The following is a 16,949-nucleotide window of genomic DNA, read 5'->3' on the forward strand; positions in this document are numbered from 1 at the left end:
TATTCTAACTAACCCACACAGCCATGATCATAAGCTCTAGATCAGATCACATAAGAAGAAAGGTAATTGCAGAAGAAGCAAGTGTGCTAAATCAAATTATAGTTTGGGAGCTTAGTGGTGGTGACATGGAAGTCATAAGACTATGGTGTAGTTCATTTGTAGCTTAACACTAGCTTTTTACTTCTGGTGATTGTATTTGAACTTTAAAACCACCTCTGGCCACCCCCAAAACCTGACTGGCCAGCCCTGGTGCCTCCCCTGCCAGTGTTATGCTTGTCAGAATTAGCAAAGAAAAAATGAATAACAATGACAAATTGTTGCCTTAACAACTAATATTTTTCCAGTACATTATGACTGATATTGGTAAAATGGCCTTTTTTATATCATCATATTTGCATTCACTTCTCTTATTGTATTGTTCTGGAGTTCTTTGCTGATGCACAGTGGTTTCAGTGGCACAGTGGCAAAGAGTAAATGAGGAGTGCAGCCGATGTTAGTAAAAAAAAAACACTGTGTCTCATTTTTAGACAAAATAATTCATTCTTAATAATGTATGGTTTATTACTTCATAGAGCTAAGGGCTTAATTTACTTTTTACATCTATTGTAAATGTGCCACCCCTCTCTGAATCTGTGCCCCAGCCTGGCCAACCCATCCAAAATGATCTAGGTTGGCCCCTGGCTCTGCTAGAGTTAGTAGCTACTGGACACTATCCAATTCTGAGGAATTCAGTGTAAGTGGGGTGGCTTCATAAAAATGTGATATCAAAAGTATATTGTTGAGGAAATGTGTATGTGCCATGGTTGACCAACTCAGTTGGTGAGAGTAGAAATTGTGCAGCATACCCACAGTTATGGGCGCTATCAATTTTCATCAGAGTGCCTGGTCACTTGGCCCATTTCCTCTTTCACCACTCTTTTTGTTGCTTGAGGAGTATAATGAAGGAGATGGTGAGCTGTAATGTCACCGACACTCCTTTGTTAGATAGATGCATTGGGTTTAGACTATGGTACTAAGAGATGAGGCCTCACTTGCAGTCATTTCTCTTGATTCAGTTCAAATTGTAATTTAGCAATAGATAGACCAGTGGTATAGTTCTGACCTTTGCTGCAAGGCTTTTACATTTTCCTTTAAAGCATCTGTGTGACAGGATTTTAGAGCAGCTGCTATTATTTTTCAATCTATAACTGTGCAAATATGAGATTGTGATGGATTCAGTAGATTCTGTTTCTCATTGTTATTGCATGTATGGTCATGACATTAGTAGCTCCTGATTAATCATACTGTAAAAAAGGAAAAATGAATGATCAATTTTATCCAAATGAACACACATTTCAGAGATTTTAGATAGAATAATTAATTGAGATACAGAGGAAGATCCTTGGCCTTTAGAAATTCTGCCTGTCACATAAATAGTAGACAGAGAGCAGGAATCTACCTTAATCATTTTTCAATCATATATTACAAATTAAAGCTTTACAATTTAATTCAAATGGTTTCCTCACAGCAGTGAGTGGTCTCCAAACCATGCGTCCCTCCTTTCTTAGATTAAAAACGAAGTTGGCAAACATGAACATGTTGTGTGTAGATTACTGACATCACGTTGCACTGATAACAACCAAAGGTTTTTGTCACAGTTACTTCTTACTGTTATTTGCAGCTGTGAGCCTGCAAAATCCTTTGCATCATTTTTAAAAAGATGTGCAATCATATAAGTTTTAGCAAATAGACCTGAATTTAAGCGAACTCGCTTCCTTTTGTCAATGCTGGCTTGATAAACTGTTTCACTTAGAGGCTAAAATGAAATTAAACTGCTTTCATTATCAAATGTCAGTTGGTTAATAATTCATAATATTGAACCTTATTTAATATATTACTTTTCACTTAATTACACCACTAATACATTTACATATTATACAGCATGATTTTACTTAAACAACTGTTTCACATCTTAACTGACCAATGTACCAAATAAGTACAATGCTGTGAGAAAAAACAAGCTGTGTTCCCTGAATAATAACTGCTGAAGTGATTCATTACAGATGGAGAACATGAACACGCATACAGTTTTTGGTGTCAAACATCTATTTAAAAGTTTATGATTGTTAAATGGCCATTATCAGTTGTTGTCATGCTTATAATTATGTTTCAGTAGGGACAAACTGTAGGCCAAAAGGCACATACTGTTTCATGAGGCAACCCCTAGCAGTCACCGTCGGTGACATCAAATAAAAAGTGACAAAGTCTGCATAGGTGGATGGGTGAGTGAGAAAAGTTCATTGAAATGAGAGACAGCTGTTGGATTCCTCTTTCAAACCAGGAGTCCGTAAGTCATTATTTTAAGCTAAGCTATGATCTTTCTCTATAACATTTTGTGCCCATACCTGGTATTGTACACTCGGCATGTATTATCGTAACCATGATGACCGATGTCTGGTACATGGCAATGGCCTACTCAGCTGACTGGGAAGTGGAGAAGGGTCTTACTAACCCACGGCCCTGATAACAACAGACAATGACCACTGACTGGCGTAATAACATTCAAAGCCGGTGGTTAAAGAGTTGCTATTACATACACAGATAGAACAGGCTGCAGACATTGTCTTTAAACTGAAACAATTATTGAAAGGTGGCTATAACTGCACATAGTTTCTGAGGAAAGAAAAATACTGTATGGATATTTTTGTCATGTAGGTCATGTTAACAAAGAGCAGGCTCGGAGGTGGGTGGGGTTTTTACCTTATTTGTGGTGGCATGCAGGTAAATCCTTACATAACCTTGACAAAAGCTTTTGTTGAAAGAAGAATAATTTCAGCATCCAAATTTCACCATGACAGTGGCTGCTTATTTCCTAACAGGCATGTCAGAATTATTATTATTATTTTGCAAACCAACCACATGTTTACCATGTTGGTGCCTCTTTAAAGTTTGCACAGTATCATTTAACCTAAATTTTGATTTTCAGAAGAGACTAGAGCCATGAGTGCAACCAAAAGAGGCCAAAGGCAGTAACCATTTCTCTTTGGAGTATTACCTTTAAGCTTGTTCATGTAAAAAAGGTGCTTGAATTTTGCATTTCTATTGTGAATTTATCTGAAACAAAGCAATAACAGAGAAATTTTTAACAATTCTAAAACACTGCAATAACAGCAATGTTAAATGTATAAGACAAAAGGACAAAAACAGGCAGACAAGATGTTCTAAATTTGTCAAATGGCAGACAAAGATGAATTAGACAGTATCTGTGGATGTTGTGCCTAGTGAATATGACGCATGTTCATTTATGTGAAATGCAGCATCATTTAGAGTCCTCCCAGCTCTTACCATGTCTCTTCAGTTCATTGCATTCAGACACACTGCAGGACAGGCATGTATGTCTTAATGATGTCTTTTGAGCTGGCAGCCACTGCTGTATAATAGTGGACTGGGCACTGCTCCTTTGGCTCTCTACTCACTGCCACATGGGTGTTAACCAGTTATCCCAGTCAGATGGTCAAGGTTGTATTGAGGTGTCAGTATCATCAGTCTGTGAGAGTCAAATCTAACAGAAAAGAAAATATATGTATAGATTTATTTTTCATCTTTGATTTTTTTTTTCTACTGTCGCACACCAGATGTTTCATTCAGCGAAGCATCAATTTGAATAGTAATGCAATTATTTTCCATGAGCCATACACTACAGTATGTGCATGATCAACAGCACAAGACCATCAGAGATGCAGATTGTCTGATAGACAGCTGAGTGCATTTTGGTGGTGTAGTGTTACCAGCACAATAGTACTGGGATCGTTTTGTCAAGGGGATTAAATGGATTTATGTCTCTGGATTAGAATATAACCAGCTGGGTACATTTGTGAAAGAAAATGTTTGTCTCTGTCTCTGTGTGTGTGCCTTTGTATTACTTACAGTAAGGGGACCGAAACCTGTTTACACACTCATCTTGTGGGGACCTGGAAATCACTGAAGTTTAAGTTGGCAACATGGTTTAAGTTTAGGATGAGGTTAGGGTTAGGTTAAGGTTAAGGTCAGGGTTAGGGTTAGGCAAGTAGTGGTTATGGTTAAGGTTAGGATAAGTCTACAGGAAAAGAATGTAAGTCAATGTAAAGTCCCCACAAGGAATGAAAACACAGTGTGTGTGTGTGTGGATGAGATAGGGCTTGTTTTAATGGTCTCTGTCGCTTCTTTTCTTTTCTTTTCTTTTTCTGAAATCTTGTTTATTGTGGCCACTGCTGAAGTTTCATTCAAAAGAATTACTACTAGACACAGTTTGCATAAATGGCTGTGGTATAATCCTCCAGCAAAACAAAATCTAGCAGCACCTATAGTCTGTTTTCTTTTATACTACAGTTAGAAACTTTGATGCCTGTTTCTCTCCTGCTGGGGTTTAAATTGTGTGCGATCTCCCTCATGTGCATAGTTCAGTGAACGTATCCTTCTCAAGCTGCATAAAGCTAGATAATAAGGTAAATGAATAATTTACCTTTGAATCTGATTTTATTTTGGTCTCCATCTTCAATAACTAGAGGAAGGGCATTATGAAAGACAGTGTTAATGGTAAAAAAAAACCAACCCGTATACACGCTGTAAAACAAATGATCAAAATAGTGCTCTTTAAATATTGTTGAAATGCAGTTGGAGGAATCATTGTGTCAAAAATCATCATCAGTGCTTGGGATCTTACCACTAGCAAATGGTCTTGATTCTTTTACTTTTCTCTTCTCATGTGGTCACTTTGCAGCTGCCAGTTTCATGCTTGCCTTGTCATAATGCTTTTTCAACAGCCTGCTTCTCATAATCAAAGTAATCTTTTGTGAACAAAGTGCATTTTTTAATTTCTTTTAGCAGAATCATATTTTTCTAGTAGTCCAAACTGCTGAAATTAGGAAATGATAAATGCATGAGACATACAGCTACCCACTGTTCAGCTTATCTAAATCAAATTTACATAAGCTTGTGTGCAGATTTCATGTTTAAAAATAAATTAAATAATCCATTTCTATTTTACTTCAAATATTAAATACACATCCTAATTATTCTCCATTCCTCAAGGGCTTGGATAAATGAGGCACTGTTTTAATTGACAATAATACTTATTAGAAAGAGTGAGAAAAACAAATTATCCATAAAATTGACTAAATTGGTCTTGCTGCAGTATGTTAAGTGAAGCAAAGATCTTTATAACAGCCTTGTAACTTGTTCACAAAATGATGATTTGGATTGTGTTTTGTGCATGGTGTCTGATTTGGAAGGGGAACCGGTGGTGATGGTAAGTTTTGGGTCAAAAAATCTGGGAAAGAAACCATTTCAAAGAGGTAGGAGTTTGTTTTGTAGTGAAAATTGGACTTTTGTGCCAAACTGGCCTCATGGTTATGGTTTGGATTACAGGGACATTTTTGTTGTATAAATAGTGAGATTGCATGTTTCTATCTCATTGCATGCTTCTATTTCAGCTCATAATTATTGTTACACAATTGCATACATACTGTACATACATAATTGTCACATAGAAAATAATGTAATATCATCAAATTATATTTTCATTTTGTTCATATCTGCAATTCTAAGTATTTAAATATTAAATCTGGAATCAGTTTCTGGGTGAATCATAAGCACTTATAGACAAATAGAACTGGTGAACCAGTGTTTTTGTTCTTCTTATAGGCAGGCTGTGGGCTCATTTTGTTGGTTTTGCATGTTAACAATCATCTATTAAAACAATTTATTTTCCCACTGGTAGCATGATGTTTACTTTACTTTTGTGCTATTACTCTACCAACATGTAATTCCTCTCTCAGGCTCATTTAATACAGTGACAGATTTTATATGGCAGTTTTCTCACCTCCACAACCCCCACTTTGATTGCCAAAATTAATGGCAGGGCATTTTCATTTGTGAGGCAATCTCCTTCTGCATTGCCAGTATGTGCTCACTGGTCACTGCTTTCAGTGCTGTGACTATATCACCTGAATAGAGTTCCAGTAACACGAGACCCTGCTAACTGTTCTGAAACCTTAGAGGTATTGCTTTACCACAGCCAGCTCTATTTATTTAGGTTATTTTCTCTTGCAGGGCATTTCATCACATGCTGTATAGACCAGCTTTTCATTTAAGAAAAGGGATCCCATAGAGTCTGTTGAATTAAAAATTGTTGATACCAAATGTTACAGTCCATCACATAAAAAAGTCAAATAAATAAAAATTTTATGAGTCTATCACAACAGGATGCCTCAGGCCTAAAGGCGCTTTTTCATCCCTTCACCATCTTTTGCCTCATGGTCAATATCAATTCTTAAATCTAATAGTGGTGATGCTAGTTTTTATCTGCAGCCATCAAAGACTTGTTTGAAAGAATTTAATCCTTAAGCATTATAGCAACTATTCAGAGGGGCAAGAGACTAGAGGCCTATAAGCAGCCTTTCCTCTGCACAGGTTATAACAGGTCACTTGCATGTGATGTTTAATGCCTTGCATGGTTACAACATGCAAAGGCCAGTACTAGTCTGCATGCTGCTTAATGAATGTCTTCCTCTCTTTCTCTTTGGCTGTCCGCTTCCAGAAGACATCTATACTGAAGGTGGGTATGCTACTAAAACTGCTTGTTTTTATTCTTGCTAAAATTCTGTATGCATACGTGTTGTCAGGGTTAAGGCTCCACAAATAAATGTAAGCAAATGTTTTATACTGGTAACAATGCTGATGTTACTGGAGTGGTAAGTCTGATGATCAGGTACTCACTGTTGCTCTTGATCTTTTTTTTTTGTTTTTTAATTGGACATTTAAGTAATTTCTTGCCCCCCCTCCAAAATGCTGCAGCTGCCTCAGCCCCCCAAAAATAAGATAATGGGCCTCCTCCTTTTTTTCAAAGAAATCTTTTGCAGATTAAAGTTTTCTTTGGTGTTTAAAATAAGTTAAATATTGTGGGTAAAAATGTGATTTTGTCATATTCACATTATATGTGAAGACACTGTAGACCTGCTGAGCTCACTCTGAAAATTCTTGTATGTGTTCGTGACTAAACTAATACCTAAATTAGGTTTCTCATGTAGTTTTGAATAATTTGGATTTAGCTTTTCTAACTTTATCCTGCTCAGTCATACTTTGAGCAACAGAGAGTACTGCTGGGTTTTTTCCACCTACAGTAGCAGCTGGTTAACTTTAAATGCTTTTAACTCTTTGTTAACCTTTGGTTAACCTTTGGTTAACAAAGCACCTTTCTGCTTGTTTGTTATCGTAAACTATGTAATAGGCCATGGTTTCACAATCTATTTCGAAAGTATATGCAGTTTTGATTTGGTTTATCATGAGAAATGTCTTGTTGGTGGGGGAATTATTTTATTGTCATAAAAAGTGATAGAGATCTAAACCATTTCTTCACAGATCTTTCACAACATGCCAAGATCATTCATTTTTCTTTAGGATTCTATGAAAACAGAGTAAATTATTGCAAAGTTGTAGCTGGAATCACCCATAGTTTTAATACACAGGCTAATGACAATGTCCACTGTATAGCAAATGACTTGCTAATGGCTAACGTAAAGTGTAAAATAGCAACATTAAAAGCATAACACCTGAATGCCAGAACACTTATGAAGAGGAAATGGATCCACCAGCCAAACAAAGCAGTTAGTGCTGTGTCTAGAACCTAATGCTCATGTACGTATGTTTAACTGTGTCAATCAAATAAATATAGTACAATTAAACTGTTAATTTAAGTCATTAATGCACACTGTCACTCAAAACAGCCACTGTGACACACTATGTCCAATCATCTTCTTTTTTTCTGTGTGACTGTTACATGAACACTTGTTGTTGAAGGTCAGTGTAAATCACTCTTCAGCTGTATTTGCTCTGCAGTGGTTTTAGAGAGAACCAATGTTAGCCAGAATTTAGATTTCTGATTGATCTCCAGTAAGCGGCTGATGACGCATTGCAACCTGCTCTGGTTGACTGAATGCTCATCATGCGAATCCTGTCTGTGCACCCTCCTCTATTTCTCTCCGCCCCACTCTCCCTTATCCCGGCACTCCTCAAGCAACACAGACATCTGCTTTGAAAGAGATGCCTGCGTGTCCATGTCTCACAGCTTCCCATGATCCCTTGTTCTCTGCTGACTGTGCTCTTGTTTTCCTTTAAGGTCTGGCACACCTGATGATGGGCGACCAAGGTATGAGCTCTCTTCCGTTTCCTGTCATTTCTCCATGGTCCCTCCTGCTCCCATTGCGCTCACAGATGTGTGTGCCTCTAACTTTTGTCCAAAGCTCTGGCTTGAAGCTTCAGATTTGGGCTGTCATTTGACCTAGTTGGTTTTCATTTTCCCAGTGATTTTTTTTTTTCACATGACCCCTTTTCAAGCTCATTTGATTTTCTGCTCCCTAGGTATCCATGTTATTTCTCTCAATTTTTTTTCTTTCTTTTTAATTATTCACATCTATTGTACATTCTGATATTTGATGATGTTGTGAAGTAAAGGAACATTTGCATTCAATCTATTAGGCTGTACTGAATGGTGGTGGAAAATAGCATACTGAAATTTTAAGCTAACCCTCATCCGTCCTCGCTGCTGTAATGCATGTCACACAGACAGCCTCTCCTTTCAATCGTCATCTTTCCATTTGTGTGGTTACTGCATACACTAGTCATGCAGTAGAGCAAGGATGTGAAGCATCGCTGTTCTCTCTCCATCTTCCATTGTTAGTCCACTTTGCTATCACATATTTCTTGTCTGATATTTGCACATATATGTAACCATCAAGCCTATTTTTTCTCTCCTCTGTTCCTTTCCAACTTGACCATGACACTTATCGGTGTCTCCTCTCCTTTTGTTCTCCCTTTTTGTCTGGAATCTGCTTTCTTCATGGAACATTTCATCAAATCTCATAGGTAAAAGTAAAGGTACTACCCTTTTAAATATCTGAGTTTATTAAATTAAGACAGCAGTGTTTTTGGCATTATATACTCACGTTAAACGGAGTATATAAAGCCACTGGCATTTTTAAAAATTGCTTTCTCAACTAATAAACACTTTTCCAAGGTAGGTGCCGCTTTCGCTTTGCAGCCATGCGTTTAAGCTGTGTCACCTGTTTCTTTTCTGCTTGATGCATGGGAATCATAAATGACACTCACATATGACATATGAACACAATAGCTGCTGTCCTAGTTCCAGTACACCACCACCACCCAGGGGTAACTATACTCATATTATTTAGTTCAAATAATTGGTTTCGGGGTTGATCATAGTGTTGTGGGCCTCCCATCCTGGCTGTGATCCTCACCTCTTCTCCCTGTGGGGTAAGTGGACTTCTGATCTTTCCCATGTGACTCTCCTCCTCAGGGCAGAGAGGAGAAGTTTGGCTTCTAAGGTCCCTGCTCAGCGTTCAAGGTAAAACTTTTTCTTTCAACTTGGTTACAGAAATAAATCTAAATTTAGCAAGTCATCATTACTCACTGAAGTGTGGGACACTTGAATGTTAGTGTGTGTGCTCTACTAATTGGAGACTGATATGTATTAGTACATAAAAACTGAAAAGTAGTGACTAACTGACATTCACATGTTCCACCTGCATTCTGAAATAACATTTTCCTCGATTTTGCTTGCTCGTGTTGTTGCTTTGACATGTGTTATAGTCCTAGTTTCATAAATTCTTATAAGCAGTTTTGGAACTATTTTAAAATAAAATATTGTGTTATGTGAAATGCTATCTCTCATATACTTGTGAAGTATCATCTGAACAGGTAAGTCTTCAAACTGCTCTGTAGATGTACAGTATTGGTTTTACTTTATACTGTGTGAACTGGAATCATAGCTATTGTAATGTCAGTTATTCTGCTGCTAGAAGTCTAAGATGTAGTAATACACACACACACACACACACACACACACACATATAGTACAAACAATTTGTCATTATAAAATGCAGAGAATGATTTTTCCATCTCCTAAGGTAAGTGTCATTTCTACATTGTTTGCTTATGGCTCTGCAAAGGGATGCATACATCCCTTTTTAATGCCTTTATTTTTATAGTAGGTCACAAAGAGGTAAATTGGAAACGGGAGAGAGAGGTGGGCGGGGCAAGGTGGTGGATCTACGGCAAATGTTGGTGGTTGGACTCAAACCAATGACATTGTGCATTGCTATATGGTTTTCCTGAGAAACCATGCAGCTATCATGCAGCCCCTCAGTTAATAGTTTTAAATTGTACAGTAGCTTCTGAAACAGTGGATTATAGAGCTCTTTTCATACCTGTTTACTACGCCATGCTGGATGTGGCAGAAGGAACACCACGGGGAGACACTTAGAGAATGCTGATGAAGCACAAACCTAATATTCCTAGGACACGGCTTCTAATTTGGACCATGGTTAGTTGTTCCCGGTGTGAAACCCAATCAGTTCAGTTATGTACTGTGCGGTCACAAACGCAAATACACTCTTGAGTATTAAATCTAAGAGTGTCCATGTTCATTATATGCTTTGAGCTTGGGAGATTGTTGTGTGTTAGCCCCCTGAAGTCCGCTTGTGTCTCATTAAGGACTTGTATGGTTTACCCGCTCTTTCATAGCTGCTGTGTTGAGGATGGGCTAGTTTATGTGTGCTGCTTTCAGCTGTACTGATACTGGATTCCTAAAATCTTGTTTCCATCCAGCTCTAGAGGGCAGGGCATACAGTGGGATAATTCATAATACTGCTGGCACACAAATCACTAGGGTATTTAATTGCTGTCATCACAATAAACTGCCATGCGCAGCTTAAGAGGAACTGCAGGCTGTGCAGACAGGCTTACAGGTACAACTAGGCTATTTCTAAATTAGTATACTTTCTAATGTAATTGCTTTCACATTCTAAAAATGGAAATTGTCCGCTTACATTATGCACTTTTCCTGGGATTTCAAGCAGATCCAGTTTGTTTGTGTATGATGTGCTATATTTAATATTTCAAATTAAATTGATATCTAAAATGCATTATTCCCCTATTGTTTTTATATTAGAGAAAACTGATTCACCAACTCACTTATCCAGCAATCAGCCTCACATGCCAAAAGTTCTACAGTTTCATTCTGTTGGTCTGTCTTTGATATCTTTTAGTTTTCTGTTAGATTTGCATGAGCTAATGTCAAAATTGAATGCTGAAATATCAACGTGACAATTTCATGGCTGTTTTAAGAGTAGAAAGGGTGTAGATGTTAGTCATGTTCTCACACATACACATCTACTGTGGGTTTTAACTGTGAAAATTACAGTTAACAAGTTGTGTGTCAGTGATACATCTGCATATTATTTTGTGTTTTATAAAAGACTTCCAAGCCCCTTTAGACAAAACAATGCCATTGTCACTGGTTGTCAGTGCATATGAATCAATAAATGACATGCTTAACCCATGTTAAGGCAAGGGAGAACATGCAAACTCCACACAGAAAGGTGTGTGCATATGTTTGCATTCCTAATATCATAGTGCAGTAATGGATTGTACTTTAAGCAGGGAGTCAGCATAGCTCAGTGAGTAAGTGCTGTGGGGGTGTGTTTAGGTCAGTGGAAGACATTGAAAAAGCCTCACTTACAGTATGTGGGAAAACCATCCATTTATTTCAACATAAGCTTTAGTTCCCAATTTTACATGAAGTTTTGCCAAATGCTTAACTGCAAAGGTCATAATAGAGTATTATTTCTCACTCGATGCTTCGATTTAGTGTACAAACTTCAAAAATAGCAACACTTTTACCACACATATATATATCTAGAGGCTGTATAACCTGCACTGTCGCCCAAAGCCTTGTAACACCACATGAAAATAAATTACAAATGTATTAGCTGTGTAAACAAGTCCCCAAGCTATTTAACCAGACTTGTCAGTTTTGCCTTATCCAATGGTACATTTTACAAAATAGGATGGTAATACTAGCTAATATTGGCCATTACATTGCTTATCAGCTGGTGGGTTGTACATGACAGCTACGCTGCTTTACAATGGGTAAATACATCACTTCTCTTGATTTAAATCATGTTGACAAATTAACAAGTTAGTTAGGATTAGTTGGTAAGCAAGCAAACAGAACATATTATACAGTGCACAGTTCAAGTTTTATTAAGCTGGATCTGTGACTGGAAGCCGTACAAGAAGTCACTGCTGACGGTGGAACTGATGAAGCAGTAGTGTGTACCAATATAATCACACCAGCTGACAGGCTCACCCAGTCCTGGCTTCCACATTCCACCATGAGCTCCATCATAACGCCCCAGATATTTGGCGTTATGAAATTACATTAAATGAGAATGCAATAAGACTCACTGATCAAGCAGCTATAATTGAAAATCTCTGATTGGTTACAGAGGTCAGTCCTGCTCAAAACCTTTTAAAAGCTAATATCTCTGCGCTGCTGCCAGGGCTGTTCAATAAGTCTGAGTCACAGGAGGCATCGGCAGCACCTCTCCACATTAAGACAAGTTTTGGAGCATATTTCTACAATAAAAACATTTGAAACATGTTACATACTGTAGCTTTAAATATACATTTTATATAAAAAAAATCTCCAAGTTGCACTTTAAAGCTCTGCTGGAGCTGCAGTATGTTATGCTTGTGTCTTCTAAGGATTAAACTTCCCATCAACAACCATGGCTTGAAAATGTCTTAGTCCATTAGGCCCAAAAAAGATATTATGATACAACAAATGTTTTACTTCCTAGGCTGCACATTTTGGTTCATTTGATGTCATCTTTGGTCATCAAAGGAAAATGCCAGATTCTTAAAATTACACAAACCAAAGACAAAGGCCTAATTTTCTTCTGACAGCACAGCAGCAGTGACAGTATATTTTGATTGTTTGGTACATTATTGCTTTTGTATAACTGACCTCACAAGAAATACACTATGTGCCAGAGTGCGGAGCTGCAAAACTGAATATAAAAAGCAGCAGGTGAAGAGAGTGCACCAGAGCATTGCATGTTGGTTCTACGTGGGCTTGAGCAGGGGCCTTGTAGGCTCATGGCTTTCACATGTCCTTTCTTTCACAGGATCAGGGTTTAGCAACACCTTGACTAAACTGGCACACGTCAGTCAGAAATAGTGTTTATTTTGTCAGGCAATGGAGAGAAACAGAGTGATATGTCATGGTATTTTTAGACATTCATAGCATCATTTTGAGCTTTATGTTTTGTGTGTATGATACTGGTGATGATGGTGGTTGATCAATATGAAGAAAATCTTTATGAGGTGGAAACCACTGCCTTAAGTTGCCAGATGGTGCCTTTGTAGCTTCACATGAAAACCACAAGACTGTCAGTGAAACTTTTTCAGCAACACTGACTCCTCCAGGATTGCAGTTTCTTAGCTTCAGTCCTACAAATTAAACATACCACCCTCTCAAATAGGGAGCGACCTATAAGGTGGACCTTAAGGTCATAATTAAGAGAACAACAACATCCTCTAGTGACATGGGCACTGAGTGCCAATTTCTGATGGTCTTGATTCATAGTCTCCTGGAAGGTAGTACTCAGAATTAATAACACCTTGCAGTGAACAGTACACTTTCATTATGTAAAATGTCAGTGAAGTGCTTTTTGAGAAGCTGACTCAGAATTTTCAACAAAAAACCCAGTTGGCCTTTTCTCTGTGTCTTAGCATATTTGTAACATTATTGCCATCTGGTCTGAATACCCCAAACTTAACTGAAGCTCACACTGTATACAAATCAGTAGCTCTTTTTCCCCTAATCAGGAAATAATTGTCAATATATAACATAAAAATAATGTGCATTTGGTCTATTTTAGATTAATTTACTGTTGTGTTTGTTGATCTTAGCTACAGTAAATGGTTCACTAAGAAGATGATTTACTGTTGTGTAAGATAAATCAGAATGACCCTTTCATGCATAACTGTCACTACAGTGGGCAATATACTGTTTTGTTTGTTAGTTTGATCTGTTTTGTTTTTCTCTTGATTGCTTCCACCCAGCTAAAGCAATGCTTGCCATGCCTTAGGCAAGGCCCTTCCTTAACCCCAGCTGCTGAAGTGGAGGTGCTCAATGTTTTTTACTGGGTTGTACTGGGCACGTGTGTAATTGTGTGAATGTGATCATGGTCCTGTTCTTCGTATGCATGTTATTAGGTTAGCCAAATAATGTTGTTGACAATATGACACGATCCCAGATATTTTGGTTTGTCCAGTGCCTTCTTGAGCTTGTTGCCATGGCAAAATATTCATTATCTCAAACCTATTCAGTAGCAGGTTTATTCTCAGGATTAATTAAACTAAACAAGATAAGAGCTCTGCTTAAAATTGGGTTGGATATGTTGTTCTTGTGTGAGGAACCCACTGACACTGAGATGATGATAATAAGAAATGCATTTAGAATATACAGTACTGTGAGAGTGTTGCCACTCCTGATTCCTTCTTAATTGTACCCTGCTGTTTTACTGAGGAGAAGATAATTTAATTTATTCTTAGTGCTTCATATAGGGGCCAGGCAAACATGTGCCCATACTACAGTTCCTCACAATTGGCAATTTTTATATACTTGGTGAATGGATTGGTAATGCAAAGTTTCCTCCTGCTTTCTTTCTATTTGCTAAGACTAATACATACTAGTTTGCTGATTATTGTTGTACTTTACTTTCACCTGTTCCCATCTTCTCATCATGCTTATACCTGTTCTAAATATAATGCAGAGATTCACCAAATTATACTGTCATATCACCAAATTATACTGTCATATCAAAGCAGTCAACATGCTGTCATTAAGTACCAATTTAAAGGGATATTTATGCATTTAATTTGTCAGCCACCTTCTGTATAAAATAATTAAATCTTTGTATTCTGCATAGCCCTCTAGCAGAAGCTTCTGCTCTGCTGGGGAGAAAAACTGTGCTATTTCTTTAGGTATTTGCATGTATGCCAATGGGAAACCAGCTGATCACTGAATACAGCTTTTTAATCAACAATTCAGGTGGGGGTTGAAGAACCAAAATAACCAGATAACTATAACTAGGACTGGAAAATCTAGAGTTACACATTTAATATTGGATGTTTAGTGATTTACAGGTACATGCATCAAGAACAGGGCACAGGATGTCCCTGCAAAACGGTTGCTTGTCTAAGTAATATTAGTAATATTATATATTATATGAACAAGCAAGACATTATTAGTTAATTGTCTGCTCAAGTGGACATCATACATTACTGTTTGGAATGCAGTTACGAATAATTTTGTAAAACATTACTGATGTGAAAATCCTTCGTCTGTAGTAGCATTTTGTTAGAAAAATCTATTCATATCTGTTATAATTGTATGATTTGCAGGGTGTTTGCAACAGAAACAATATTTCAAGCTAATTAAGTTTATTGTGCGACTAGCATTTGATTGTTATATTTTGAACACACAAAAGACATTATTAGGGCTGCGACTAAGGGCACTTTTAAACTTATCTTGTCTGGTCAAGACCTTCAGACTTTTCAGTTTGGTCCGAATCAAAATGGTACGTGTGAAAGGTTTTGTTGTACAAAAGGGAAAACTAACTTAAGCTTACTTTCTGTTTTGTTAGTGGAGGCGAACAAAGCTACTATACCTTTTTCATGCTTGCACTGCTTAGTGTACGTGTTCCATATTCACCCCAGGGCCATCACTGTTACAAACAAAGTAATTGTACTTAATGGGTCACAAAGGCAGTTTTTACTGCAAAAGAGATGGAGAAACAGACTCCTTTCCCGTGCAAAGGAATGAAAGGCCTGTAAATTGCCTGGAGTGAGATTTGTGTGTCTTGACATGGCACATTGGCAAGACTGCACTAAAGCTCCAGAGAATAGAACACTGCCACAGATTCTGCTCCTGAGGAGGAGGCAAGAAGACACATAGAAAGAGTGAAGGACTTAAAGCAGACAGAAAGAGGCATTTAAAGAATGAGCACGAATTGGGCAGAGAAAGGGAGAGCGGTACGATGTGGAAAGAGGAAGTGTGATAAAGTGGGATTATAAAACAGAGGCCTGTGATTACAATAGACAGAGAGAATATACAGTGATGAGGGGAAGAAGAAAAACACCTCAGGTTGTTTGCTGAAGTTAAATTAGTGTTTCATTTTTGGAGAAAATAGTTTTAGTGAAAACATTTTTTAATACATTGGTGCTTTATCCCTTTGTGCCATGCTCAGATTCACTGCCAGTGTCCTCTTTCAGATAAGCAACAGCATACCTTAAAATCCATCGTGTCATAACAGACAGCTTTTTGGAGGTTTCAAAAGCATTTCTGTCTTCTTGTATAGATCATCGGTGATAACAAAATACAGCAGCATCCTTTGGATTAACAGTTATCAATGACTTTCCCAAAGAATTAATATTATAAAAGATGACAAGCATATAATTTCCCCCAACCTAAAGAAAGGACGAAGGAGAATGTAGAATAAAAAGGTTGGATCGATATGAGCAAGGCTCATCTGGCTCCCCAGGTAGAGTGGAAGGAGATCTGCTCCAGATCAATATTGCTGGTCGATGCCAGTGAGAGACTGCTGTGATGAAAAACTCTATTCCTTGGCTTGCAGAAGAGAGGGGATGAATTGTAGCAGAAAATAGATAAAAGGGAGATGCCTATACTCCAGCTGTAGACTGTGAAATGCATCCTTTGAATGCTGTTTTGTTTAGTTATATTTCAGCTTTTTATGTGCTTTCAGATTATAGCCTTTTTAATGGCCTCCATTTATGGAATGCAGCCAAATGTTGTTAGGATGTACTCTGTATGGTATGAAATAACTCTTATTTTTTCAGTATATACTATGAAATAAGATAAAGATGTACAAAATAAGTGCTCATAGAGTGATGTATGGTGCTGCTTTGTGGCATAGTGACCTTCAAACAGATTGTCACTTCCCGTCTCTTTAACAGTTCATTCTTCTCTCATTACACTGTAAGTGTGCAGAAACATTTAGACAGAAAGTCATGCAGACATATTTGGAATCACTCAAACTCCAATA

General features: G+C 37.6%; 1 protein-coding gene across 2 annotated transcripts in view; it reads left to right on the forward strand.

Moving 5' to 3' along the window:
* Window positions 1-16,949, forward strand: part of LOC109961965 (neurexin-1a) — a 241,003-nt gene that overhangs the window by 11,718 nt on the left and 212,336 nt on the right. The window contains exons 3-6 of one of the 2 annotated variants that reach the window (XR_002275197.1): window positions 6,557-6,574; window positions 8,135-8,164; window positions 8,881-8,892; window positions 9,332-9,379. Coding sequence is in view for 1 of the 2 variants with exons in the window: in XM_020603263.1 (XP_020458919.1) it covers window positions 6,557-6,574; window positions 8,135-8,164; window positions 8,881-8,892 (60 nt within the window). In the remaining variant the exon portion in view is untranslated. The remainder of the gene's footprint in view (window positions 1-6,556; window positions 6,575-8,134; window positions 8,165-8,880; window positions 8,893-9,331; window positions 9,380-16,949) is intronic. The other variant, XM_020603263.1, reaches the window with a different exon arrangement.

The sequence above is a fragment of the Monopterus albus genome, unplaced genomic scaffold, assembly GCF_001952655.1.
Source record: "Monopterus albus unplaced genomic scaffold, M_albus_1.0 scaffold60.1, whole genome shotgun sequence".
NCBI classification, from domain to species: Eukaryota; Metazoa; Chordata; class Actinopteri; order Synbranchiformes; family Synbranchidae; genus Monopterus; species Monopterus albus.